Here is a 27,324-nt window from a genome sequence, read left to right as displayed (position 1 = left end):
TTGTGAGAACCGTCATAATCAAGCATCATCATCGTATTTTCTTTCCTGCAATTGATGCATGTTGAATACCAAATTCATATTAGTCTGACAAGTGAATTTAGTTCCTAAAATGAGACATCTTAATAATCAAATTCAAACCACTCCCGTCCTCATTTTCAGTATCTATAAAAAACAAAGCCTATGCACCATTTGACTTTGCGGTAATGAAAGGAATTAGACCCAACGGAAAGCACATGTACTAGCCAGTTCAGAAATTATACCAAGCTGTCCTTGTTTTTTTTTTTCCCTTTATAATTTTCCCAACCTCATCCATGAATCATGATAGTCAACTTTAACCTAACTTGAATGTATTATCTTATTCTCAAGTCTCATAAAATCTTTGTATGTTGAAATTACTTCGTCGCAAAACTACTTGCTTGTGTACATGTAGCACCGTCATATGCATATATGATAAACAAAATATTGTACAAATTTTTTTGTCTGACTTTCGAAATTTAGCGATATTGCTCTTTACAAAGTTGACAAATGTTGAAAGAAGTTGTAACCTAAATTCAGAAAAATTGGATAAAGAAAAACGTGTTGTTATAATTGGCCCAGCCCTTGTCTTAATGCATGCATGGGTTGCGTTATGGGAATCCAAAAGGAAAGGTATGGGGAAGAAATATAACTGTGCTGGTGCGGAATGGGGAGAAAAACACATTGATTTTTCTTGGTGGGATATGGCTGTGTGCTGGAATATGGTTGCAAAATGCAAACCCTAGATTGAATGCATGATTTGAGATTTTTTTTTCTTTTCAGTGTTTGTGCTGCTGCCTGCTGAGATCTAAGGTTGAAACGACAAGGCAGATATACAAAGCGACAAAGTGTGATGGAGGCTTTGAATTTTTTATACCAGAGCACTATGATTTTCCATTTTCCAGATCATACTAAATCGATTTTTCTGCATGCATACATGCTCACGCCCGCGCGCGCACACATATAGTATTCAAGGAACACTATATGTATTCAAACCCCCAACAATCAACAACATATATACACATATACATACATACATACATATATATATACATACATACATACATACATATATATATATATATATATATATATATATATATATAGTTTTCAAGGAACACTGAACCAGAAGCAGTCATTACTACTAGCCATTCATATCTCATTCTCGAAGTGTCAACCCAAAATACATTTATTCATTTTCTTCTTATGCTACAGTGACCCAACCATTTTCTCAACTTTTTCAACTCTTTCCTATCTTAATTACGTGTTTACGTGTTGAGTGGGATAGGTATAGAATATGAGCTCTACCTTTCTGTTTTCCTCTTCCTTTTTGTCAATGGATTTGTTCTTCTTATAGACAGCCTTAAATTGGTGTCGCATTCCATCATATCCCAGTTTGATGAAGAAGATCGTTGTCGTGTAGGAGTGTGTAAGACACCTTAAGATCGACATTGCACTGAAATTTCACCCAAACTTTATCAAAATTTTCAATGAAATCTCTCCAAAATATAATATTTTAGATATTGAACCGAAGTGCTGTAATCCCACCAATTAATATTACCAAAATTTCAGACAAATTTCTAGAAAGATATGCTTCAGCACCCTCTCTCGAGTAACGGCAACCCCATTCATTCATACTCTTACAGTGACTAACGGACTTCATCACAAAGAGATTCTACTTTTCTGCCATATTATCTACAAGGATTATAGGACAGTACCTTTTTCACCATCAAAAGCACATTCGCATTTCTTGTGTTGTGTGCATGAAACCAGGACAATAAATAATTAAAATCATAAAAACGAAAAAATGGACTTATAATTCGACTAAACTCGTTCAATTACAACCTCCAACGGGTCACAATTTCATGTTTCAGACAAATGGACCAGGGCGGAACTATATATTTTCATGCGAAACCCATTGATTTTTCATACGAGGAACTGTTGCGTTTTCTCAGCGTTTTCCCACCTTTTCTCAGCAGTCAACCGGCGATTTTGTCTGTTTATCTTTTTCCTGGATATTTGAGAATGGAACAGGAGTGTCAGATTGTTTGTTGTTGCGGACTGTTCTTGTAGATAATCTTTTCTCCAAAGTTGGTGTCTGGATATTTCCAGGTAAGATATTCATATACATTCAGAGTCCATAGTTTTTACTATGCGAGATTTTTGTCTTTAATAGTTAGGTAACGCTAGAAAGACTAAATTTATAAATAAAATTTTATAAACTAAATGACATAATAACGTGAGTATAATTAATTGGAATATAGCTCAGTTAATTTGTAGTTTGGAAGAAGAAGAATAGAAGAGAGATGAGTGCACTCGAGAGAGAAAATGGTTGCGGGTTTCTCTCTGCAAATCACAGAGGAAATATTCTTCTCATAGATTGCTATTCTCTCACTCCCACACACAAGTCGTGTAAAGGAGAATAATACCCTAAGAAATTCTTCGCTGGATCACTCTCTCTCTAGAAGATGATCTCAACCACTCATTTAGCTACTAGCTAGGATCATTACTCATGACACTCATGGCTTTACATATTAGAGCCTACTTGGCAATCTCAAACACAAGTGAATACACAATTAAGTACATGACTTATTCACTAATACTAATCAGCTCACTGCTTATAATTCAACATGTAGTTGATGATTGAGTTATTACTTAAAATTGATAAACGTGAGCATTCTTATTGATGACAAATCATTTAGTTAATTTGTAAATTTTGTCTACAAATTTTGTTTGCAAAATGTTGTCCTAGAAGTAGCAAAACCTATATGGCACGCAAGTTGAAGTAACTAGGCGCTAACTACATCCTTCAATGGCTTGAATGTGGTGGAAAACGTTGTTAACTTCTAGATCAAGCGACATTGGCTGATGAAGGAGCACTCTCAACCTTGGGTTCTATAACATAAAGACAAGGTTATGCAAATCACTGTGAAGTTCTAGATCTCATGCACCATGTTCAGCAAGATTGACTCTATTGGTGAGAACATAGGTCTGCTTAATCGGTATCAACTATAAGGACAAAGATACTCAAAGAAGATAAGTGTCTTTATCGTAAAAATAGTCTGGTCTTATGCTTGTCGAACTCTATATTGACTTGAAATTATACTATCATGGTCTTATGCTTGTCGAACTCTAAATTGACTTGAGATTATACTATCATAAAACATTTCACTTTGAGGAGAATGCTAATGAAGGGATCTCTTTCGACGAAAGATTCTTCGTCGGATAAGACTTGATAAATAGTCAATCACATTTTTTGGAGAATCCCCGTGTATCCAATCGGTCAAAACTCCTAAGGAAAATTTTACAAATCTTATCCAATAAGAAATTGTGCTGACGGTTAGTGAAGCATTTAGTTTTCATATAAAGTGTGAGAGGTTTCGCATAGAGCATTGATTTGCGTGTTCAGTTGAAGAGGATATGTTGCAAATCTTCTTGTATTTATAGGGACAAATTTTTTTTATGCTCAAGTAGTAGAGTTCTGATAATACTACATTTCCTCGCATTATCTGGATATACTTGGAATTATCCTCACCGATCCTTCCACCGAAACTCTGTCAATGGCAGGGCTCCGTTTCTTCGACTTAGAACTAAGATTCTGAATTTGGTCGCATCATGTGATGAATTCATGCCTTATCCAAAGACCAATCCTAATCCTTGGGTGATTAATTCAAATATTATCAGAAACCCATCTTGATCCTTAGACAATCATACTTCGCCTAGGACTCGGGCATGCCCAAACTCAATCTTGATCCCTCAAACAATCTCACATCTGGAACTCAATCGAGCCACCAACACTTCACTACGGGCCGAGCATTTTACCGTTGGGCCGAGACTTGCGGCCCTTTTCTAGGCTATCAACTAACTTGACCCAAATTCAGGATTTCAGGCCCAAATAATATCTTTAAAAAGCTTCAGAAGACTTAGGTCTGGTTTGGTACTGAGATGCTTTTATAAAAAATACGTATAAAAAAAGCTAAGTTCAGAAAGATGTTTGGTAAACACTTAAAAACAGCTCATTTTCACAGTTTTGGGTGAAAAAAAGCTGAAAACGTGAAGCAGCAAAAATGAGTTTATTCTCACAGCACAGCAGAAGCAGTTTTTTTTCAAATCACAGCAATACCAAACCAGTCTATACTAAGTAAATAACAAGAAGAACGCAACAAATTTTCACAGCTTAAAAAAGATTTGGCAACACCCAGATTGGCAGTTGCTTGGCGTTGTTTAAAGAACTCTTAGCATATTTTTCTTTCGGCTTTGAAAACCTTTTTGATTTGATGTTGTACACACTAAATAATCAACGCGCAACAAAATATTCCTCATGGTAACCTACATTATATAAGGTAGTTTTAAATTTTAGAACCCAAAGTGGCGCTGGCGACGTTCACGCTCAACAGTCCTGGTTCCTCTCCTCCACTTAACGATCTACAAGTCAACAGTTTTCACCAGATAAGCTACAAAACATGGTTTTGAATAAATTATTTTCAGTAGGTGTGTAATTCCGGGTTGTAGAAACGTACCTTTGTGAATCAAGATGATTTGCATATGGAAAAATCTATGTGTAGGTAAGCTACACTAGCCATGAAAATGAAGAAAAACGTAGACACCAACATCAGGGGTTCTGCCAGCATAAAGATTGGGTTGAAGGTGTAGTAAACCTGCCAAATAAAGCAAAGGAGAGAAAACATATTATTTGAAGGTTGTGCACAGGATACGTGTATCATGTATGGGGACAAAACATAAGAATACGAACCTAGGAAATTCAATTCCCTCACAAGACAGTACTTCAATACTTAGTTGATCAACCGATAGTATCATTGTATGAACATTTCACAAGTGAACATACATATGCTAGGACCAATTCCAAAACCTTGCAATGCGAAACTAAAATACATGCTAATCTTTGAGGCATATTTCTATCGTGGGATACTATTAGGTGAGCAATACTGATCCTAGATACGCTCCCACAAATGACACAGAATTTAAAGGCGCATAAGTTCTCCAAGTGGTAAGATAAACCTTATCAAATTTCATAGGCAACATGTGGGAGTAAAAATCTTAACTGTAGGGTTCAGAGTAGGGCAAAATCCAACCAATGTTAGTGATAGATTAGTCACCTGGAAACGAGAGTTGTGCTCTGGAACTACGTTCCTCTTTTCAAGAACCACCACTGTCCTTCCAGCAACATCAAGGTATGAATATTTGGTCTGCAGGTATAACAATGAAAATATATGCACAGTACCATTATATATATATATATATATATATATATATATAAAATATTCTTGGCAATGAAAAATAGAGTTAAGATTGCTTCTATGCACTTTACAATTAATCGGATGTATAGAGAATGTTGAGAATTATCATACAAAGGTGTTTGTCCATATGAATAAAGCGCTACATTAAGTTTACCTCTAGATGTTGCTCAACCGAAAAAGGAACCACAGCAGAAGGATCTTTTGATCCCTCTGGTAGCACAACCTGAAATATAACAGTGCCTGAATCAGTAAATTAATATTCCCATGTCTAGGGGCAAACAAAATGAAGAAAGAGCTGACGGAACTGAAAAATATAGAAATATTGAAGCAAAAACATAGTACTAAACGCACTTTTACAGTTAACTTGTCTACCACCGTCTCAGCGAGAGGACAACCAAAAGTGAAATTGAGGTATCGCCTGCCATCAGGTGACTCAAAAAGGAAATCTTCCAATGGTAACCCATACCCAATCACAAATGTAGCTTTCCAACCTCCAAATAAAGGATAGCGTGGTTCAATTTCAAGATCCGACTGAAAAAAAAGTATTGAAAAAGTCATGATTAATAGAACCAAAATCAGAGTTGTCTATGCACAAAATGGATATTATTCTGCATTGTTTTTCCAAGTGAACTTCCCTGTCTATTCGCTAAATCTTGTTCTTGTGTTTCCAATGCACAAATAAAGAGAGATTCTACGAAGATGGCAACGAGCAAGCAAAACATACATACAAGGATAACTGCCTCGAATATATAAATGTTAAATTGCCAGGGAGAAAAGTTACCCTTAGATAATCTGTACGTAAATGCGATGATGAGATGTTCCCAATTTCATCCCGGTAGTAGACAGAATGGACCCTAGGAGGTAGTCTGGCTAGAAGATGTTTGAATGAAGAGACACCACCAGCATGTGGCTTAGATTGATAGTCTACCCTGCCAAAATTTGGAAGCCTTGGAAGATTAATATTAAGAATGAAGCTGTCTTAACCTTGGTCAAGCATTACACAAAGTAATTGATATCTTTTGCATTCATCCAACTCAACCGTGCAATGATAAGTCTTTAAAGTTCACCTTTTAAGTAGCTTATTCATAACTTTAAAACCATTCACATAGTGTTATGTCTTCCAGCAATTAAACGAGGATGATTTTCTAGTATGAGACTGGTTATCTAGTAAGAGGCCCATTTCGGTTTGTCTTAGGCCCCAAAAAGCTCAAGATCAACCTTGACCGTGTATCAGAGACTCAGTTTTCTTTTAAGTAGGGTGTTTGTATTTATTTTATCAACGTTATATATAAATGCATATACTTGCAAAGAGCAGGATTTGCGACATCATCATATTATGAAGAAATATAAACATTTTATGATAAATTTATCCTACAAAAGTTTTACTGCATTCAATTTTATTGTATCAAACTCTTTTCACTGACTACAACCTTTTACATTAAATACACAAGATAATACCAGCAGCAGAGGTTACCTTGAAAATATTCCTTTGTGTCGAGCACCAGCATGTGCCAACTTGTAATGCTCTGTGATCTGAAGACTGCCCCAGTGAGATACTTCGACTTCACGTACAAGCTCCTCAACAACAGCAAAGGGATTATTATTCTCAAAATGAACAATTACTGGAGAATAAGAGTATGTTGGACGATCCTTGTATGGCCCATACTTTATTTCGGAACCAGCACGGTTAGTGGACTCTACTCTTGTAAATGATTCCACCCTAGTACTAGGCGTTCTTATAAAAGTTGTCTGCTGCTTGATATAGTATGGAGACAATATGATTGCACTATCACGGTAGTAGACCAACTGAGACTCTGATTGGCTTATCTCCGCTGGGAAAGGCTCCAGAGAATGTGTCAATATGTAAAGCACCTCTAGTGTTGCAGTTTCACCAGCATTTAGTGGGTTGAGCAATGAGATAGAAAACGATTTAGCCCCATTTGGTGCATCAGGTAGCTCAGTGGGATTGACTTCAAGGGGCACATAACTTTTCTTTTTCTTTTTTCCAACAGTGATAGCTGCTTTGAGTGATGCTAGGTGATCAACCTGTGTGGGTGGAAAAGCAAGGAGTACTTCCGAAACAGGAGATGTACCAGTGTTTTCGACCTGAAGGACAACTCCATCAATTTAATAAACGATAAACATCCCAGTAGAATAGAATGCGAAATATTACTTTGAAAATGACTAATCTTGCTTGCTCATAAATTATGCTTGTCTACAGTGTCATGTTGGTCATCGTTTCAAGCATAGTGTCCCGCCTTTACACAGCCAACTCGCAGGTCGCGTGCCAATTTATAAAAACTAAAATTTCAAAAATCTCTGATATTGTGATTCTATTATCCACATTATGCCAGATTTGGGCCAAAAACGATGGAGTGGAGCATGACAACTTAAATCAAACCATAATTTGTCAGGAAAACGAAGCTTCGTAAGACCATGGTTTATAAAGCCACTACATCAAAAACTGAACCTAAGATCAACTTTCAAATGACTAATGCCATTGCTATATTACTAACAAAGTACGATTGTCTATTGTACCATGATGTCGATCATCATAACAAGTGTAGCGTGCCAATTTGTAAATATGACAACCCGTATTTCCAGTATTCAACATAAAAACTAGTTCATTGATCCACATTATGCCAGATTTGGGCCGAAAACGATACAGTGTAGCATGAAAACTCAAATCAAAGACTGAACCTAACCTCAAGTATCCACATTCATGCCGAAAATGATAAGCGAAAGACATGTATGAAATCTCAAACCGTGATAAAGATTTAAAATTTATTCGCAACCCACCAAGGTGTTGAAATTTTTACAAAACTGGGTTCATTTTACCACACAGAAAATCCAACAAAACAGAAAAATCCATACCTTTAAAGTCAAGAAAACCTTCACAATATGAGAGGTCAAGTCAATCTGCAACACAATAAATTAATCAGATCAAACGTAATTAGATATAACCAAATCAAATTAGAGTATTGATGAAGAGGAAATGAAAGGAAGAGGCTTACTCTGCGCTCTGCGGTGATGATCTGGAGATCCTGAGTGGAAGATGAGTACGCGAGCAGGGAGAGATGGGAGAAGATCCACAAGGCTAGGACTAGTTGACCTAAGCTTCGCAGAGCTTCCATGGCTTCCGGTGAAAGAGCGTATGGAAGCTTACCTTGACCTCCTGCAACGACCGATCTGGGAAAGGCTTTTGCTGGGCTATTCCATGGTATTCAAGCTTTGACCTTTGTGCTTCATGGGTTTTGGGCTTACATGGACCTTGTTTTGGCTGGCTCATTTTTTAATATATTTTTTTTATACAACTATAAGTTTATATAAAAATATGAGAACTTTAATTAAAAACTCCCGGTACTGTTTATTTTAACGAAAAAACATAATTTTATACTGAAAAGTCAATCATTGTACTATTCATTATATCCTTTATTTTTTCTTTATCGTTAAAACTCAAAATTTTCAAATCATTTTCATTAATTTTCTTTCAAAATATATGAGAATAGATAAGTATCGAACTCTCGTAATTTATGAGATTTTAACATTGATATTAAGTAGTATTTGACTGACTCATCTTATTTGTTTCAGTACTTTGATTGAGACGAATAAGATTCCAAGTATGAAGAGAACGTAATCGGTTTGTATCAAACGATGCTTCTTAATTCTTTTATCATCATATGTCACACGGAACATTATCTGTATACAACGGGCGATAATCTGATACATAATTATGTGTTCATTTTTGTCAATATATATCACATGATATATGATTGTTTACATTTATGAGTAAAGACAAATCGTCTCCCACACCCAACTTTTTATTTTTTTTTCAATTAAGCAAAACAAGATAATTAATGTCCTTATAAGTCTTTTTGCAAATTGACAAATTTGTAATTAAAAAATTCATTAAAAGATGGGTGGGAAAATAAGACATTTGGATGAGAATAACATCACTCTATTTCTATTATCACATATCACGTGATAACTTAAATTACAACACTTCCAATCTTTGGGGTGTCAATATTACCTTATTTCATTATCTGAAATAATAAGAGTACAACATAACTTTAACTGATATTTTTCTTCTACATTCCCTTCTGTCTTTCTTTCCTCTTTTCTTGCGATGTTTTCTCCTCTCTTGCTTAAATGATTGTTTTATAGGCAAAGTGTCTTTCAAGTTACACTTTATCTAACAATTTTATAAATGTATGGGTAGTCCACTCAAACCAAATAACAGAACCAAATAACAGATGGAAGACACGTGACCATCCATATTTACCACACTTCCAATCTTATATATATATATTTTTTTTTGCCAACATTTACACCGAAATCAAAACTTAAATTCTTGTTATATGCTAACTTGCTAACTCTAAATCTTATTTAGACTTCTAAAAATGGATAACAACCATAACCTTTTATAAAACAGTACACAAGGGAAAATAATTTTTATTTATTATTTGATGAACACAGTACAGTGTATGCACACGAGAATTTGAAACAGTTTAGACAATATTTAATGACTTCATGAAGTCGTACATTCCTATATACCACTGTTCCTCCAACGTTGGAAGTTACGAAAAAATATATATAAAAAAAGGGCAATGTGTTCTAGAGAGTGATGCACCAAACACTGCCCTTTTCCCGTAACTGCAGCAACTGAACTGAATTCTCTCTCTCTCTCTTAGATTAGATCCTCCCCTTTGGACTCGGGACCATCTCCAGCCTGCCCTTCCCCCTAAAAGCTCAGAAAAATAAGATTAGAGAGAGAGAGAGAGAGAGAGAGAGAGAGAGAGAGAGAGAGAGAGAGTCACTGACGTTGTCATCATTGTTATCACATTTTTGTATGAGCGGCCTCGTTTGGTACGTCGGACTGTTTTGAGTGATATTAGAGAGAGAACGGAATCAGACATGGCGTGCGTGAAGCTGGGATCCAAATCTGAAGTCTTCTTCCTTGATGGCAAAACTTGGTACGTTCTTTTCTGGTCCTTCAGGGTTTTCGTTTGTTTCTGTATATTGCCACCACAGTTCTTTTAACATGGTGATTTCAGACTGCTGGGTTTGGGTTTTTCATATATTCATATATACCACTGAAAATATTTTAATTTATGGTTTTTGGGATTTAGCCGACCTCACTTAGTGGGAAAAGGTTTTGTTGTTGTTTTTGTTATTGTTGTTGTTGTATGGTTTCTGGGATTTCGCATTCCTGTTAGTTTCTTGTAGAGAATTGTTCAATTGGGTTTTGTTCTTTTTGTCATTGATTTATGAATTAATCAAAGGTTATGAGTTGAATTACTGACTTATGCTAATACTGAGGATGATTAGTTAATGGTTAATTTCGTTTAGCAATACTCTTGATATGCTAAGGTATGTATTTTCTACTGTTTCATCGATCCAGGACTGGACTGTGAGCATCAGTGTGTGTGTGTGACTCTGCACACATTGTACGCATAAATTGTGTGTTCTGATGTATTTACCTATGATTAATTATAAGAATGTCTTCATTTTTGAGCTTTCTTGTACTAATGCACCTTCCTTACCTAATCTTTTCCCGGCATTGTCAAAAAACTTCACTCCTTTGTGCATTGTTATTTTTCTGTCGTGTCACTCAAGGGATCTGTCATATGTAATCCGGGATCTGCGAAAACTTGTTTTCATGTGAAAATGTTAGAAGATTTACCAGTCGTTACAGGGTGAATTGATATGGTTTAAGCATATTGTACAACTTCAATGATACAACGATTAGGAAAAGATGCATTAATTCAGTTCATAGAGAGATTTAGAAGCGTAAATTTTTTGCTCTATAAATTGCTGGTGTTTGGGAGAAAAGCAAAGCATGGAATTGGTCTTATAAACCGCGCAGAACCGTATAAATTTCCACATCGAGACTTGTATCATTGTGACCGGGAACTGTCTTTTTACAAGAAATGCTTTATGTACTTACTTTCATCTGTTTCAATCTTCTCTGAAAATTGTTGACTTAAGTAATATCAGAAAGTGTACGACTTAACCTTGCTAGTTTTTTGCCAATGCTTTCTCGCCAACGGTTTTTATATGGTTTTGGACTGAAGTTGAACTGTTGTAATTCTTTTGTCACATAATTTTGTGCCCTCTGCTGTTAAAACTCCTTCATCCTTGATCCTTTTGGGGTCACTGGCCTGGTTGCAACCTGTCGGATCCCTCAACGGATTTTTTTTGAAGATAAAAGATAAGTTTCATATAGCAGTTGAGTTGAATGGTGCGATCGATTCGACCTCTATGTCCTTCTCTTCTTTACTGGAGAATAAGTGATCTCTTTGGCAGGCTTTGCTCAACTGGACTTGCTAGTGACGTCATAGTTGAAGTTGGAGAAACGTCTTTCCATCTCCACAAGGTGAACCTTACTTGGTCAAGCTTAAAATTTTGTTCTTCTTTCGTTTCTCGTTATGAACTCTACATAATGTATTAGTACTACGATTGTGTTTCGGAAATCAAAAGCCTATTCTCTGCCTTGCATCTCAAAACTTTTGCGGATTTTATCAAATGTTTATATATGCAGTTCTGTGTTTTCTTTCACGCCTGTGCTCATGAGCTGTAATTTTTCTACCTTTGTTCGATATGTCCACCAGTTTCCATTGCTATCGAGAAGCGGATTACTAGACAACATTATTGGAGAACTTCCTAGCGAGGATGAGCAAAAAGGCATAGTGCAACTGCATGACATTCCAGGTGGAGCCAAAATTTTCTTGCTGGTAGCCAAATTTTGTTACGGTGTAAGAATGGAACTCAACGCATTGAATGTAGTAAGTGTGAGGTGCGCTGCTGAGTATCTTCGTATGAGTGAAGAATACAGTGAGGGAAACCTCATCACGCAAGCGGAGGATTTTCTAAACGAAATCTTCAGCAATTGGAGCGACTCAATTAAAGCACTCGAAACCTGCGAAGAGGTCTTGCCTCATGCCGAAGAGCTTCATCTTGTTTCGAGATGCATCAATTCATTGGCAATGAAAGCGAGTGCCGATCCAGGTTTATTTAGTTGGCCTGTGACGGGAAAGGATGCCGTGCAGAGCTCAGAGGGTGTGGTGTTTTGGAATGGAATATGCACGACAGCAAAGCCACACCCGGTCAGCGAAGATTGGTGGTATGAAGATGTCTCATTCCTGAAGTATCCATTTTTCAAAAGGCTGATTCGAGCAGTTGAAATAGGAGGCATGAAGCCAGAGAGGAAGGCTGGCTCAATAATGCACTACGCAAAGAGGCATCTTTCCTTGTTGGGCAGGCAATCAAGTTTCCATAATGGAAATCGTGTTGCCCCGTTATCAACTGTTCCTGCTGCATCTGATGGAGACCAAAGGACTCTCCTTGAGGAGATTGTGGGATTACTTCCTGATCAGAAGGGCGTTACGCCAACCAACTTCCTGCTTAGGCTTCTCCGAACATCTATGATTTTGCAAGCTAGTGCATCATGTCTCGAGAGCTTAGAGAAACGAGTTGGTGCTCAATTGGATCAAGCAGCTCTTGAAGATCTTCTGATACCAAACATGGGGTACTCAGTGGAGACCCTATATGATATTGACTGCGTTCAGCGGATTCTTGACCACTTCATGCTCATGGACCGCGATTCAATTAATTATACTTCTAGCTCTATTGTTGATGAGGGCCAGCTGATCGGCTCTTCTCAACCGCTGACTGCAATAACCTCGGTGGCAAACCTGGTGGATGGATATCTTGCTGAAGTTGCACCTGATGTTAACTTGAAACTGCAGAAATTTCAGTCACTAGCTGCTGCTATCCCGGAATATGCCAGACCATTAGATGATGGAATTTATCGTGCTATCGATGTATACCTCAAGGTAAAGGTCCTCTAAATTCTGTTCATACTCAAGATTATTTCATAATTTAAAGAGCGCTAAAACGAGCTTTTGGTTCCTCTAATTTTGCTATTGAAAAATACAGGAACGAAAGTGGAAACTTCGCGATACCACAGGGACTCGAAAACATGCTTTCGCTTTTGAATATTGCATCCGTTAAAATGTTCATATTTCATTACTTCTTCAACATATATTTAATGACTGTTTGATAACCTTTTCTGACTTAGCATTCAAATGCTTACATTTTTCTCAAGTTCAGGCCCATCCTTGGCTGACAGACTCCGAGAAGGAACAAATCTGCCGGCTTATGAACTGCCAGAAGCTCTCATTGGAAGCCAGCACGCACGCAGCGCAAAATGAGAGGCTGCCACTTCGCGTCATTGTCCAAGTTCTGTTCTTCGAACAGCTTCGCCTGCGCACATCAATTGCCGGCTGGTTCTTTGCATCTGACAACCTCGAGAACTCACAAACCCAAAGTGGAAATCTTGCGCTTGCTCGAACTGAGGCACCTACTCAAGCTGGCACTACGCGCGATCATGTTGCAACAGTTGACATGAGAGAACGAGTTTTGGAGCTTGAGAAAGAGTGCTTGAGCATGAAGCAAGAGATTGGGAAGCTGGTGAAGACAAAGGGGAGTTGGAACACATTCTTGAAGAGGTTTGGCTTGAGGCTCAAGTCAAAAGCTAATGCAAAAAAAACACCCAAACCCTGCAAACAAAATTATGAATATAATCGATTAAGAGATTGAGATAAAAAAAAAAACGCGAATTTTAATGGAACTTGTTTTTTTCTGTTTTTTGGGATAATTTTCTTTTCATTTTTATCTTATTCTTTTTTCTCTAGTTAATTAATAATTAGTTTATCTTAGCACCTAGCAGCATTTTTTTTTTTGAAGTTTTAACGAAACATTCCCGGTACTTTTTATTTTTAACAAAAAATCATATTTTTACTTGTTTATGATACTATTCACTACACCTTTATCTGTCATTTTTCATTAAATCTATTTTATTTTATTTTCGTTAATTTTCTTTTTTTTTTTCCGAGTGTTCATGCGAGTCGGACTGGAGTCGCTGCTCCTTTTCATCCCGTTTGTGTGCAAATCCTGGTACCGTACCAGTTGTACCGACCAAAAAGGAAAAAATAAAATATTGGACTTTTTATTTTAATATTACTCAATTTGTTAGTTTAATATGCGAATTTCCGCAGACTTGAGTTGGACTGGTTAGTTGGTGACCATAGTGTGTTCACAACAGTAATGCGCATCTAGGGTTTTCATTTTAAGAAGATGTGATATCATCTTTCATTTAAACCTTAGATTAAACGGACCGTGGTTTAATCAGTAACCTTATATTATCCCTCTTACATCCTAACAAAATAATAATCTTGATTAAAAAGAAAGTTCATCATGCGTGAAACTTCTCCATCTTCTTCCCCTACCCGTCTCTCTCCCCTCCATCCCTCTCTCCCCCTCCTCTCCCTCTCCGTCTAAGCTTTTTGCGTGAGCAGCAATGCAAATGGTTGAGATTAATGAGGTCATCTTTCCTTTCGATGTTGTAGAAAGTGGATCTTTTATTAGTCAACACAGGAATAGTTTCTTGTTGGCCAATATTATTCTTAATCTTAATATACTAATATCCGCATTAATGCCCGTGCAAAAAGCTTAGACGGAGAGGGAGAGGGAGAGAGAGGTATGGAGGGGAGAGAGATGGGTAGGGGAAGAAAACGAAAGAGCTTCATGTGTGAACCTCTTTTTTAATCGAGATTATTATTTTGTTAGGAACTTAGCGTGTAACAAGAATCATGTAAGGTTATTATTGATTAATGCATCATCGGATTAATTTAAAGGTTTAAAGGACAGAGGACCTTACAGGTCCTCAAAATGATGACCTTAGATGAGCATTACTCGTATTCCCAATCTATTACATTTTTAAGTTCAAATTTTATTTTACTTGGATTTGACCAATTGGTTAAAGCGGCGTGCCCGTAACTTATCAAATTTAAGTTCAAATCTTCTTTTATTTGGAGCAAGAGTACTTTAAAAAAATATTATTTTATCCAAAATATGAGAGAATTCTTTTGATAGAAATTTGTGTTGATCTCTTAATTTTCCATTTTTCCAAGAAAAACACTTACGAAAAGGTTCGTACTCGGGATTTTATGTCCGATTTCTATTCTCCAGTAATTTTCCATTTTTCCCTAACAAAATATTTATAAAAAAAATATACTCGAGATTTTAAATTCGATTTCTCTAATTCAACTTCGGATGTATAAGGTTGGTAGTTTCGGGGCCTAGTAAAACCAAGCTGCAACCCAAAACAAGAGTTGTGGGCCGAGAACAAATAAGGCCCATTTTGAGAATCTGAATAGATAAAGGAGGCAATCGCTCTCTGCAAAGAAGCAAAGCTTACATCTGCCACCTCTGTTTAACGTCGTTCGTCACTGTAAGCACCCTCACCTGCAATAAAGTTTAAATATTTGCATAATTTTTTGTTTTTTTTTTATATTTTTATTTCATGTGCTTCTTGTGCTTTATATATGAAATTTTGTCTGTTTTAATTTTTGGAAAATGGGTAACAAGATTGAGTTTCTTGAGCAATGAACATAAGGTGTTTGTTGAAATGCCCAGCTGAAATTTTCAGTGCCTTCTTTTTACATGTTGCGATTTTGCTAACTAAACTGTTGTCATTGTATTGTTTTCTGTATATGCTAAGTGGGTTTAATGTTTCGTGGGTTCATGCTAAACTTTGCAATCTGATATATCTAATTTTTCTTCTGGTCTGAACTATTTCTATCTTTCTTGCAGATATGGTTTCTTATTCACTTGTTGGGTTTCTGGTTTCGTCTTGAATTTACGAAAGATTCTTAATATCTAGCATTTCGTATTATGCCTCAAACCCCTTTGTAGTTGTTAGAAGCTTTGTTAGATTGTGAAGCTATAATGTCATTTGTAGTCACCTCTTCCTCCATTGCCACCTCCTCGTACTTTAACCGCCATAGCGTTTCTAAATTAAAATCCTGTGAGAATACTACGAAACATTCATGTGTTCCGTTTGTTCATTGCAAAAGCTCATTTTGCATTACAGAAAATATCCCTACAACTTCGACAAGAAACCCAAATGGCATTTTGAGGTCTACTGTAATGAGCTGCACAAAGCCTGATTATCAGTCTTTTGCTGGAGAAGACGCGGTTTTTCTTGACTTGGGGGATAATGAAGACACAGAGTCGCCCTGGGAAGGGGCAGTAATTTACAAGAGAAACGCTTCGATATCACATGTTGAGTATTGCACAACGTTGGAGAGGCTTGGATTGGAGAACCTTTCAACAGAGGTCTCGAAATCTAGGGCTTCAGTTATGGGATTACGGGTCACCAAAGCTGTGAAGGATTATCCACAGGGCACACCGGTTCAGATCTCCATTGACATAACTAGGAAGAAGCAAAAGCTGAGGCTTGATGGGATCATTAAAACTGTTATCACGCTGACTTGCAGCAGGTATTTTAATTTCTTATTTGATTGATTCCTGTCATCCTGTGATGCCGATAATCGATACACCTTATTCCTCTTATTATATTTTGTTGATATGCATTCATATTATATTCTCTTTTGAAATGTGTAAGTGTTCGAGTTTGCAATTTCACTGTTATTGTTGCTGTTTCCTGCCACTTTTATGTGTTATATAAAATTAGGATTAATTATGCATGAGTCTTCATTTGATGCTTGTGCATTGAATCAGTTTAGCTGGCCTTAGAGACTAGGAAACGTGTCCATTTGAAAAACACAAGTTATGTTGTACCGCTTAGCCCTCTAGTCCGCAAGATGTGAATAGTAAGGAGACATTCCACTGTTGGGAACCTGCCATTTTCCTAGGTGGGAAGCCTCTAAGCTTTTGATGTTAAATCCCAAAAAGGGGAAACTTAAGATAAACCAGGAACTACCAAGAGATCCTGTTGAACTTCTATCTTTGCATTCACCTCTCTTGGTAATGAATATTGTTCTAGTTTCTTAAAGTTGGGACCGGTTCTATGTATTATTGCTCAAGTCGGCTGATGGAAACATTGATAACGTTCCATACATTTTTCTTTCTTTATAATATGCTATTTTCTCTGAGTTAAGATTTGTTCATTATGTTGAAGGTGTGGAGAGCCAGCGGCGGAGTGCATTTTCTCCAACTTCGCCCTTCTCCTAACTGATGAACCCATTGAAGAACCTGATATCATCAATCTGGGAGTGATGTATGGGGACAATTCCAAAACTTATACCGAATTTGCTGACCAAGAGGAGGAAGATGATGAAGCCGCAATTGACTTCGAGGATCAGCTGTATTTTCGCCCCGATGAAAAAGAAATAGACATTTCAAAGCACATAAGAGACGCCGTGCATCTGGAGATTACAATCGCGGCAGTATGTGATCCGAGTTGCAAGGGTTTGTGTCTCGGTTGTGGTAGGAATTTGAACACTAGCAGTTGTACTTGCAGTAAAAAGGATGTAAAGAAGGGTCTTGGACCTCTTGGAAACTTAAAGAAGCAAATGCAGCAAAAATGACACATATATATTGATCTGTGAAAATGCAGCTAAATGTTTTTAGTTCAAGCACGTCGTGAATACTTTGTTTCTTCAAACTGAGAATTACTACAAAATTAGGGCTCATCACGTAGTTAATCAATCCATAATCTAAAATACTACAATGTGCTTGACCACTTGACCTAGAAGTCTTTGCAACATCGTTTATGAGACGAGCGCAGAATTGGCACGAAAAAATGGTAGAGTTGAGATAAGAAAAGCCGTAAATATCAAAAATCGATCATTTGTTACAACGTGGGAAAATAGAAACTCATTTCGACGAGAAAGATTTATATAAAATGAGTTGAGCGTCATCATGGTGTCCTAATTTAATAATATAATGTCATGTGTAAGTTTTTTTTTTTTTTCACATAATGTTGTATTATTAGACTAGGACACCAATAACGATAAGCCCGTTTAAGGTAAGTTTTTATACAAGTGATAGGTTTTCGACACTTAACTCCTACATAACGGTGTAAAGGTTCAATGCAATAAAAAAGGTGGAAAAAAATGGGTAAGTTACATAGTAACCCCTCAGGTTTGAGGTCTATTACAATCTCATACAACATCTTTAAAACATTTCAATTTCATACCTCAAGTACTATTTTATTTAAATATAATACATCCGTTAGATTTTCCATCCATTAATCCGTTAAATGCTGACGTGGCTAACACATTTGTGCCACGTGGCAAAAAAATATTTTTTAATTTTTTTTAACTGAATCTTCAACCGGAAAAAAAAAAACCCAAATCCAGATCCCATCACCCCCCCCTAAAACGATTATCCCTTCCCTAGACCCCCCATCCCACCCTCAGTGGTTATCCCTCCCCCCAACCCCCCCTCTGCTACAAACCTCACTGTAGCATCCCCCAACCCCGCGACTCACCTTACTCAAGCCCCCCCTTCTCCCCCTGTTCCTCTCTTCTTCCCCCTGCAACTCAGAAAAGAAAGGGAAGGAAAAAAAAAAAGCCCAAATCGCGTCTACACCACCATCGCCGGGTTCGTGAGGTGGAATCGGGTGCGAGGATGGGTGCGGGTGCAGAGGAAGAGAACTGGGTTGTTGTTTTTTTTTTAAATTTTTTTTTAATTTTTAATTTTTTTTTCGGGTTGCAGGAAGGAGTTTCGAGGGAAGAAGATGAACATGGAGGAAGGAGAAGGGGAAGGAGAAGGGGGAGGGAGGGTGAGTGCGGGTGCGAGGAGAAGACGAATTGGTTGCATGAATGGGGATCTGGGGAGAGAGGGTCGCGGGTGCGGAGGAAGACGAACTGGGTTTTTTTTTTTTTTTTTTTTCGGGTTGCAGGAAAGGGTTTTGGGGGAAGAAGATGAACATGAAGGAGAAAGGGAAAGAGAAGGGGGAGGGAGGGTGAGTGTGGGTGCGGGGAGAAGACGAACTGGTTGCAGGAATGGGGATCTGACGAGGGAGGGTCGCGGGTTAGGGGGGTGTTCTGGGTTTCAGGTTTTGGGGTGGGGTTATGATTTCAGTTTTTTTCTTCTTCTTTTTTTAAATTTTTTTTAGAAGATTTAGGTTTTTTTTAAGAAATTTTTTTTGCCACGTTACACACATTTAGCAGTTATGTGGTAGCTACGTAATCACTTAACAGATTAATGGATAAAAAAACTAACGGACGTATTATTTTGAAATAAAATGGTACCTATGAAAGTAAAATATTTTAAAGATATTGTATAAGTTTGGGTAAGATCTCAAACCTCAGGATTACTGTGTAATTTACCTCAAAAAAAAATTAAAAGGAAAACGGAACAACCTAGCACCAAGCAGCCATCGAAGCCTTCCCGCAGGCCCGTGTCCCACCCCCCTCAGCCACTCAACGATCCATTCCTCAGCCACCCCACACCTGTAGGCGGTCATCGCACTCCTTGTCGCCGGAAAAATAACCTTCTCTTTATCTCTTTCTTTATCTGTTGGCTTGACTCTTTCTTCCCCTCCTGATCCGACTAGAGAGAGAACAAAACCCTAAAGTCCCAAATTCGATTCAGTTCAATTCAGTTCGTTTCCAATTCAATTAGCAGTGGTTTGGGGCCAGATGATCAAGGCGATGACAAGCGTCAGCAGAACAAAAGCCGGCGCGGCTGCGATTAAATCATCGACGTACAAGCGATGGGGGCGGAGACACCCGTTTATCCGATACGGCCTTCCGATGATCTCGCTCACCGTGTGCGGCGCGGTGGGGCTCGGTCACATGATACAAGGAAGCAAGGACATCGCGAAGGTGAAGGACGATCAGGAGTGGGAGATAATCGAGACCCGAAAAGCACTTTCCAGAACGGGGCCCGTTGACGCCTACAAGCCGAAGAACACATCGCTCGAGGAAGAGCTCAAGGTACAAGCTTTGTAATAAGCCAAAAGCCATAAGCAGTTAGAAAGTGCTTTTGGGAGCTTTTTTTTATTTATTTTGGCACTTACCCAATTCGTTTTTGCAGGTTTTGCAGCAGAAAGTGGACATTAACAAGTACGATTACAAGCCGATTCCTCGCCCAAGTGAAGGAAAATGATAATTCAGCCTCAATGCAATGCATTAACTTGTGGTTTTGTTGTTTATGTGCTTGGAGGGAATTAGTTCAAGTTTTTGGGCTCAATCAATAAGCAATTAACAGTTTAACACCATGTTTGATGCTTCATTCTCTCAACTGCACTGCATCTTTCTTTCTTTGCTATCCTCCATAGCGATTTGGACTCCTCGTTTAGCCGTTTGCACACCAAATTGAATATTATTTTATGATTTTTCCATAAACTTTCAAGTGGCACAGCCTCTCCGGCGCGGTAGTACCATAGCCTGAAAGTAATATTTTGCCACCCAACTGGCTAATCACCCACGGAGATATGAAGCAAATTATATATCTATCCTCAGTAAACCGAAAGCACGAGGCGGTCGAGGAGGCGGTCTTGTGTCCGGTGGGATGGGGTTGTGTGTATAGGTCGGACAGGTATCGTGGTTCGCTTCAAAGCAAGAAAAACAGCAGAAACTCTATTGCCTTGCGTTCCAAGCTTCACACTCTGTCTCTCCCCTTCTGTTTTTAATTCCCTCTGGATGTAGGGTTTTAATTGTTGTTAAGGATTTGTTATACTCTAGGCCGTATATATAAATTGTAATCATCCTTCTCTTTAAGCATTGCTTTCGGTTTCAATTCCGGATTTCTTCTTTTTCTTCTCCTCCGTTTATTCAAACGTCGATCCATCGCGTAATTGTTGGCTTTTCTCTATTTCCATATGAATTTTAATTTTGTCCATAGTTTGTTCTCTTTTTGCTCTCTCTAGATTTTCTGCAGAGATAGTTATTCTGTCTGGTTTTCGAATTTTTGTTACGTTTCGGGCTATAATTGTCTTGTTTTCGTGTGGGATTAAGAAATTTGGCTCCAACATTGCTTGGTAGGAGTTGAAAGAGTGAAGAATATAGAATGTCTGTGACAGCAGGTGTTAGTGATACTGTGATTGCAGTAAGGGATAAGCTCAGAGGTAAAATTGGGCAAAGAAAGTTACAAGGTATTGGCCCGGAAAAGCTCCCAAGTGGGCAGATGCTGCCGACGAAGATGGGGATATTAGGATGTTCAAGGCAGCAGAATCTCCCACTCAGGATTCTCATTCTTACAATGTTAGGAAAGATGATCCTAGGCTGCGTCGTTGGGTTGAAAGCAGGACGGATAACCGTGAGGATGTTAGAGCTGACCATAGGCGTTTCCGGCAAGCTGAGATTGTTGCGACAACTGAAGAGGAAGCCATGACGCACCAAGGTTGGAAGCGGAGGAAAAGGAAGCAGATGCCAAGGAGGAAAGAAGACAAAGGATTAAGGAGAAGATGTTGCTTCAAAGGGAGCAAGAAGATGAAGCTCCACTGCTTCCGTCAGAAGACGAGGAAGAGGAGGAGAAATCTGAGTATGATACTGAATCAGAAGAAGAGCTTGATGTCATGTTGATGCTGAAGCCGTTGTTTGTTCCCAAGTTGGGGAGACATACTATCGCTGAGCATGTGCTACTTGAAGCCGAAGAATGGGCCCTTGAGGGGTCAAGGAAGAAGAAATTGGAGGAAAGGAAGAGAAAGACAAAGCAGATTGTGGTTGAGGAGATCTGGAAGGATAAAGGTTTGGATCAGGAAGCTAACATTGTTGCTGATATTGATAGTGATGATGAAGTAAACGAGGCAGAGGAGTATGAATCTGGAACACAGGAGAGATTGTCCGGATCAAGAGTAACAGGGAGGGCCGGGAAGTGATGTTGAAGGAGGAGGAGACTGAAAAGGTCAGAAACATGACGGAAGAAGAGAGGAGCGAGTGGGAGAGGACGAACCTAAAACCTGCACCACAACCAAAGCAGAAGTGGATGTTCATGCAGAAATATTACCACAAAGGTGCTTTCTTCCAGTCGGAAGCTGACGGCTACGCTACAAGGGCGGGAACAGACGGCATCTACGCACGCCATTATTCTGCCCCAACTGGAGAAGCTAAGATGGACATAACAAATTGCCCGAAGTCATTAAACACTGTAAATGTCGAGAATCATAAGGGTTAACATTGTTTACTCGAAAGAAGTATTGCTAACCAAGAAAGGCCTTGTAACTTCATTCACTTGTAAGTGTCTGAGGTTCGAATCTCGTGAATGGTGATTGATGAGTTCAATACTAATTTATTCTCTCATACCGCCAATTTTCCGTGGATGTGGCGTTATGTTGCTGAACATCTCACATTCCATCGTCAAGTAAATATTACCACAAAGCTGCTTTCTTCCAGTCGGAAGCTGATGTCTCCGCTACAAAGGCGGGAACAGACGGCATCTACGCACGCCATTATTCTGCCCCAACCGGAGAGGCTAAGATGGACATAACAAATTGCCCAAGGTCATTAAACACTGTAAATGTCGAGAATCATAAGGGTTAACATTGTTTACTCGAAAGAAGTATTGCTAACCAAGAAAGCCCTTATAACTTCATTCACTTGTAAGTGTCTAAGGTTCGAATCTCGTGAATAGTAATTGATGAAATGAATTGAGAGAAGTAAATACGTAGATCGAAAACACAAAACAAAATTACTGATGCATTGAACAAAACTTTGTCAAATGAATTGAGAGCATGGTAATTACATACCATTTTTGACAATTACATACTTTTTGCCCCATCTCTCATGGAGAAGAAAACCATTTGCTTTATGTACACCACCCAACAAAAAACACAAGAAATACATAATCTTATAAACCCTAAACCCTACTCTTCCAGTCTTCCTCCTCTTCTTTCCTTCCCAATTATACCCTTTTCACCATCTCCTCGTTTTTCTTTTTCGGTTTTTTATTGATTTACATATAGAAGGCAGGCCGCGGGAGGCCAAATCACATCCAAAAAAACCTCTCCTTGTATCTTCAATTTATCTCCCTCTCCCCAATAAAAATTGAATGACAAAAGGATGAGCACACAGCAACCTTCTATGATTACCTCGGCTTTGGTTGTGAATAAAATGGTCGGACAAGCCGCTGGGCTGATGGACTGCCCAACAACATAGCTTGAGATCGAGTAAGCATCTCAACCATTGATGGGGTTTGATAGGCCTGAACAAGACTTGAACCATCGGTGGAGTCACCTCTTGCTGTCGCTCGTTGCCATGAGTGTGAGCTCAATCCTGAAAGGATGTACGCTCTGCCAGATGCCTCGTACACATGCCTGCTTGCCATCCTCTCTTGCATTTCCTTGAGCTCAGCATCCAATGCTACGCACAGGCGGTCCTGGGATTTTGCTGACACGGTCTCTGACAATACCCTTCGACAATTTTCAAGGGTTGAAACTGCACCGGTTAAGTCTCCCAGCTCAGCCGCTCCTCGTGCTTGAGCCATTGCCTCGGCTGCCTGGAGCCTATTACGTTGCCTGTCCACTTCTATTGACACTACTGCTTGCCGAGCTACATCAGGTCTCTCAATTCTAACTTCTTCACTTTCTATTGTTGCCGTTTCTTTATTCAAGGGATCCTTGTAAATGCATCTCACCTTTATCAACGATGTGAGATTGCTACAAGACTCTGTTGGGACATTAACTGAAACCAGAAAATCCCTCTCTTCATCGGCATACATATCTCCAACATCAATAACCCCCTTCCGTCCATCACCCATCACACGACTTGGGTAGCTTCCTGCTTTTACTGAACCAAGGCAGAGACTTGTGTTCACACACTCAACTACCACCTGCAGCTCTTGCACCACGACACTCAAAAGCCCCCCAATGCATTGTGCAAATGCATCCTGGATTACAGCTTCTGTCTCGATGAAAGAAAATGTTCCCCCAGATATCTCTGAAATCGAGTGCATCGATGATGCATCGTGATCTGCACCGAATCCAAATGCATGCACTGGAATCTGGAAGCCTGTATTGTCGCTGTGATGAATAGACAAAGGGAGGAGCAACTGATAATTTGGCTGAGATTGGTTAGGCCCAGAGCCACTGACAGTATAAGTGTCCTGCCCATCCGACAACAGTATTATACTGGCAACAGGATTCTTTCCCCTTCGATCTTCCAATACCTTGCCACCTTTTCTTAAGCCCTCAGCAATGTTGGTCCCACCATTTGCAACCAGAGAGTTAACAGCTTGCAGTGCCTGCTGGCGTCCAGTGTCAGTCATTCGGCGGAGGGGAAAGAGGCGACGTGCTGTTGAAGAGAATGCAATAACTGAGAGTCTGTCGTTGGAGCCAAGATTCTGTATCACGAACCCCATAGCCCGTTTTAGTAATGCAAGCTTGGTTCCTGCCATGCTACCACTGGTGTCGAGCACTGTGACTAGGTCTACTGGAGCACGATGATTGTGTGAAAACTGAGGCAAACTGGAAAGATTTATGGTAGGATTTTGACTTGTAACTGAAGTAGCAGCTTTCAGATGCACCAAAACAGTAAAACTGTCGTGAGAATTGGATTTTGAAACAGCTGTCACCTCTGGGAATGTTTTGATCTCTATCGTCCTAACAAAATTGTCGTTTCCACCATTCTTATTGCAAGAGCTTCTCTCATCAAACACAGGTTGGTGATCTAAGGTTTCGTCATCATTAAATACACCCGGCTCGTGTGCCTGATACAGTGGCACGATGTGCCGTCGGCTCAAGTCTCTTCGAGGAGGAGGTAGTCGGCGAACCACAGTCATCAAAGCATCATTTTGGGGCCAACCTACCGGACCAATAGCTGGCCTTCCAGGAGGAGGATCCAGACTAGGACCCTGCACTGGGATTTCTTTCCACTTGGCCCTACAAACTGGGCAAATTTGGTTGCCATGTTTCACGTTTGATGTGATGCAATGAAAATGAAAAGAATGTGAGCATTCGGCGGTGAAAAGAGCCTGGCCACCTCCTTGCTTCATCTTGGTTAAGCATATCGAGCACGTTTGCTGAAAACATAAAACAAGTGTAAGAAACAAATCATAAATAAGCCATATCAATCAAACGACGTACATTATCACACACTGGCTTCGTCGAACTTTAAAAAAATTTAAACAATCCCACCAGAGAAAATATCATTCATCAACACCGCGTGACGATTCTAACACATTTGAGCAATTCAACAGCATTATGCCAGGTACAAAACCAACTATGATACAAAAACTAGTCATGCAAACAAAAGGAAGGAGGAATTTTTTTGTGGTAAGAGATGCCTTTAAACATGGGGTAGGCAAAGCAAGATGCCTTTAGACATAGGGTAGGCAAAGCAAGTAGAATTATCACAAACAGACAAATAAAAGAGTGATAGATCTACTGGTAAGATGATAAAAGTCAAGGTTAGGTATCCAAGCTTAGATCTACATGCAAGGGGCACATTAGGAAAAGGATAAAAAATCTATCATGTAACCCAATGTAACGATAACTAAACCTAAAAATTTGCTCAATTTTTTAAGGTGCTCCGGAGTATCCTATATTTCGGGGTTTTTAACCGTTGGACCGAACCAGAGCTCTGAAAGGAGCCAGAGAAACCAACAAAAGGGAAATAATAAGCTGCTTTGTGGGACTCATTTCCCCTCTCTTTTTTTAACTTGCTAGATGAAATTTACTGCCAGAAAGCTTGCAGATGATGAGTCAACAGATAAGGGCAGCAAATGTTTTCCTTTTTTTTTACTCTCCATGGGAAGGAGGAAAAGGAAAGGTTTTTACCATTTAGGCAAACAAGAATGGTCCTGAAAGTGACTTGTGCATTAAAATTTAACCCCACATCCTCAAACACAGGAAAACAACATAACACTAAAATTCACATTCAATTATTTATTTGTCTCCTCAAAATCTGCTAAATGTGTTCTTCTCAAAGACCTGATGTCTTTTGAGGCCAAGAGAATTGAGACCTGATCTGTGAATGCTCATGTAGTAAGTAATATATATCAAACATTAGTTTAGGACCAAACTATAAATTAAATTTCAAGTCACAGCACAAAAGTTAATTAAGCAAAATTAACACAGAAAAATAATATTAAAGTACACAAAAAAAGAGTTAATTAAGCACCATATAGTATGTTAAACTACCATAGCAAAATTATTAACCATTTTGGTTAGCTGAGCTAAAATTTCTAAACCAAACACAAAGAATCCACAGAAACTTCATTTTCTCAGCATCCAAACAGAATAAACTAAAACTGATAAGAACCCATCAGTTATAAACTCAATCAAAGACAAACCTTTGAGGATTTGCTTCCACTTCTGGAGAGCTTCAAACCATGAGAGGATGGGGTTGGAGTGGTGGGCCTGGAGGAGCCATTGGCCCAATTGGCAGGTGAAAGCAGGGCTGCATCAGACAGTCTCTCAGCTGAGTCCACAGAGGAGGGAGATGAATCCTCTAGTGTTTTGGGAAGATACACACACAGATTCAGCCCCAGTGCAAGCTTTGCTTTCCTCCATTTGCTCCCCATTTTTTAACTTGAGATGTTTCAAAGCTCAAAACCCAGAACCAAAAATCTGTGCTTTGAGGTGAGGCTCAAAGAAATTTAAGAGATAGCACAAAAAAGACTGAAAATTTAAGCAAAACTCACAAACCAGATCTCAAAGTGCTTAAATTAAGCTGCTTTTTTGGTCTTTTCTCCAGCTGGGAGAGAGTTCTTGGAATGAGAGAGAGGTAGTGGGCTTTAACAAAAGTTGAAATGGAACACGAAAACCGAGAGAGAGACTAGAGAGAGAGAGAGAGGTAGGTTTAATGGAGGTTGTTTAGAGGGAAAACTAGAAGAAAAGGAAAGTTGGGGTTGAATTATATTTGCAGAAAAGTGAAGCTAAATGTCAAAACAGAGCAACTGAGTCTTAGTTCTACTAGTCTTCTTCTTGTTGGTGTCCGTGGCCGCCATGAGAGAGCAAGAGAGAGAGAGAGAGAGAGTGATTGTGCTTGGTCTTATTGTGTGGGTTTATTGCGAAGATGTTGACCTTGGTTTTAGTACTTTGGTGGGTTGAAGTGGTAAATAAGCGTAAGCTGTAGAGAACGGTAAAAGGCATAGGAGTTAAAAGCGCTTAATTGTAAAAGCACGTTTTGATTGAATAGAGGAAAGTTGCGTGCGCTTTTGTATTATCTCTCACTTTATTTTTCATCGAATTATCATTTATTGAACCACAACTTTTCTTTTTCTCTTTTTTTCCTTTTCTTTTTTCTCATTTACTACTATGTCTTCTATTTTCCCCTGCATAACAAGAAAAAAA

General features: G+C 38.8%; 5 protein-coding genes and 1 pseudogene across 7 annotated transcripts; 4 read left to right on the top strand and 2 right to left on the bottom strand.

Moving 5' to 3' along the window:
• Positions 1-4,182: 4,182 nt before the first annotated feature.
• LOC103406266 (dolichyl-diphosphooligosaccharide--protein glycosyltransferase subunit 1B-like) lies at positions 4,183-8,570 on the bottom strand. Its single transcript, XM_008345269.4, has 9 exons — positions 8,288-8,570; positions 8,148-8,192; positions 6,748-7,379; positions 6,055-6,202; positions 5,625-5,804; positions 5,428-5,496; positions 5,133-5,222; positions 4,536-4,673; positions 4,183-4,440 (listed from the first exon to the last, which is right to left on the bottom strand). Exons 1-8 carry the CDS (start codon positions 8,405-8,407, stop codon positions 4,545-4,547), a joined length of 1,413 nt encoding a protein of 470 aa, XP_008343491.1. The 5' UTR covers positions 8,408-8,570; the 3' UTR covers positions 4,183-4,440; positions 4,536-4,544.
• Positions 8,571-10,062: 1,492 nt separating this feature from the next.
• On the top strand, positions 10,063-13,957 carry LOC103432828 (BTB/POZ domain-containing protein At5g03250-like). Its single transcript, XM_070821657.1, has 4 exons — positions 10,063-10,246; positions 11,580-11,649; positions 11,885-13,108; positions 13,386-13,957. Exons 1-4 carry the CDS (start codon positions 10,188-10,190, stop codon positions 13,872-13,874), a joined length of 1,842 nt encoding a protein of 613 aa, XP_070677758.1. The 5' UTR covers positions 10,063-10,187; the 3' UTR covers positions 13,875-13,957.
• A 1,441-nt stretch (positions 13,958-15,398) lies between these two features.
• Positions 15,399-17,716, top strand: LOC108173507 (large ribosomal RNA subunit accumulation protein YCED homolog 1, chloroplastic). 2 transcript variants are annotated; one of them, XM_017332654.3, is made up of 3 exons: positions 15,399-15,567; positions 15,930-16,618; positions 17,260-17,716. In XM_017332654.3, exons 2-3 carry the CDS (start codon positions 16,065-16,067, stop codon positions 17,666-17,668), a joined length of 963 nt encoding a protein of 320 aa, XP_017188143.1. In that variant the 5' UTR covers positions 15,399-15,567; positions 15,930-16,064; the 3' UTR covers positions 17,669-17,716. The 2 variants fall into 2 exon arrangements, with proteins under 2 accessions (XP_017188143.1, XP_070680984.1); XM_070824883.1 differs by having other exon boundaries at positions 15,506-15,567; positions 16,210-16,618.
• Positions 17,717-19,126: 1,410 nt separating this feature from the next.
• Positions 19,127-20,310, top strand: LOC103406263 (uncharacterized). Its single transcript, XM_008345265.4, has 2 exons — positions 19,127-20,026; positions 20,127-20,310. The coding sequence occupies exons 1-2, from the start codon at positions 19,730-19,732 to the stop codon at positions 20,196-20,198; spliced, it is 369 nt and encodes a 122-aa protein (XP_008343487.2). The 5' UTR covers positions 19,127-19,729; the 3' UTR covers positions 20,199-20,310.
• Positions 20,311-20,901: 591 nt separating this feature from the next.
• On the top strand, positions 20,902-22,333 carry LOC103406264 (uncharacterized; annotated as a pseudogene).
• A 380-nt stretch (positions 22,334-22,713) lies between these two features.
• On the bottom strand, positions 22,714-27,057 carry LOC103406265 (E3 ubiquitin-protein ligase WAV3). 2 transcript variants are annotated; one of them, XM_029100376.2, is made up of 3 exons: positions 26,677-27,057; positions 26,322-26,559; positions 22,714-25,049 (listed from the first exon to the last, which is right to left on the bottom strand). In XM_029100376.2, exons 2-3 carry the CDS (start codon positions 26,550-26,552, stop codon positions 23,118-23,120), a joined length of 2,163 nt encoding a protein of 720 aa, XP_028956209.1. In that variant the 5' UTR covers positions 26,553-26,559; positions 26,677-27,057; the 3' UTR covers positions 22,714-23,117. The 2 variants fall into 2 exon arrangements, with proteins under 2 accessions (XP_028956209.1, XP_070680949.1); XM_070824848.1 differs by lacking the exons at positions 26,322-26,559; positions 26,677-27,057 and adding an exon at positions 25,165-25,560.
• Positions 27,058-27,324: the final 267 nt, after the last annotated feature.

Source organism: Malus domestica, chromosome 01 (genome assembly GCF_042453785.1).
Source record: "Malus domestica chromosome 01, GDT2T_hap1".
Lineage (NCBI taxonomy): Eukaryota > Viridiplantae > Streptophyta > Magnoliopsida > Rosales > Rosaceae > Malus > Malus domestica.
Note: the sequence above shows the minus strand (reverse complement) of the source record. Positions and strands in the feature narration are given on the sequence as shown.

Bases quoted from the DNA above. Each gene is read 5' to 3' on its own strand.
- LOC103406266 (XM_008345269.4), bottom strand. From the start codon at position 8,407: ATGGAAGCTCTGCGAAGCTTAGGTCAACTAGTCCTAGCCTTGTGGATC. The intron at 7,380-8,147 runs GTATGGATTTTT...GTTGTCCTTCAG, and splicing joins AGGTTTTCTTGACTTTAAAG to GTCGAAAACACTGGTACATC. The intron at 5,497-5,624 runs GTGCGTTTAGTA...GTTATATTTCAG, and splicing joins TAGACAAGTTAACTGTAAAA to GTTGTGCTACCAGAGGGATC.
- LOC103432828 (XM_070821657.1), top strand. From the start codon at position 10,188: ATGGCGTGCGTGAAGCTGGGATCCAAATCTGAAGTCTTCTTCCTTGAT. The intron at 10,247-11,579 runs GTACGTTCTTTT...TCTCTTTGGCAG, and splicing joins TTCCTTGATGGCAAAACTTG to GCTTTGCTCAACTGGACTTG. The intron at 13,109-13,385 runs GTAAAGGTCCTC...TCTCAAGTTCAG, and splicing joins CTATCGATGTATACCTCAAG to GCCCATCCTTGGCTGACAGA.
- LOC108173507 (XM_017332654.3), top strand. From the start codon at position 16,065: ATGTCATTTGTAGTCACCTCTTCCTCCATTGCCACCTCCTCGTACTTT. The intron at 16,619-17,259 runs GTATTTTAATTT...ATTATGTTGAAG, and splicing joins ATCACGCTGACTTGCAGCAG to GTGTGGAGAGCCAGCGGCGG.
- LOC103406263 (XM_008345265.4), top strand. From the start codon at position 19,730: ATGATCAAGGCGATGACAAGCGTCAGCAGAACAAAAGCCGGCGCGGCT. The intron at 20,027-20,126 runs GTACAAGCTTTG...TCGTTTTTGCAG, and splicing joins CGCTCGAGGAAGAGCTCAAG to GTTTTGCAGCAGAAAGTGGA.
- LOC103406265 (XM_029100376.2), bottom strand. From the start codon at position 26,552: ATGGGGAGCAAATGGAGGAAAGCAAAGCTTGCACTGGGGCTGAATCTG. The intron at 25,050-26,321 runs GTTTGTCTTTGA...TTATGTTTTCAG, and splicing joins GTGGAAGCAAATCCTCAAAG to CAAACGTGCTCGATATGCTT.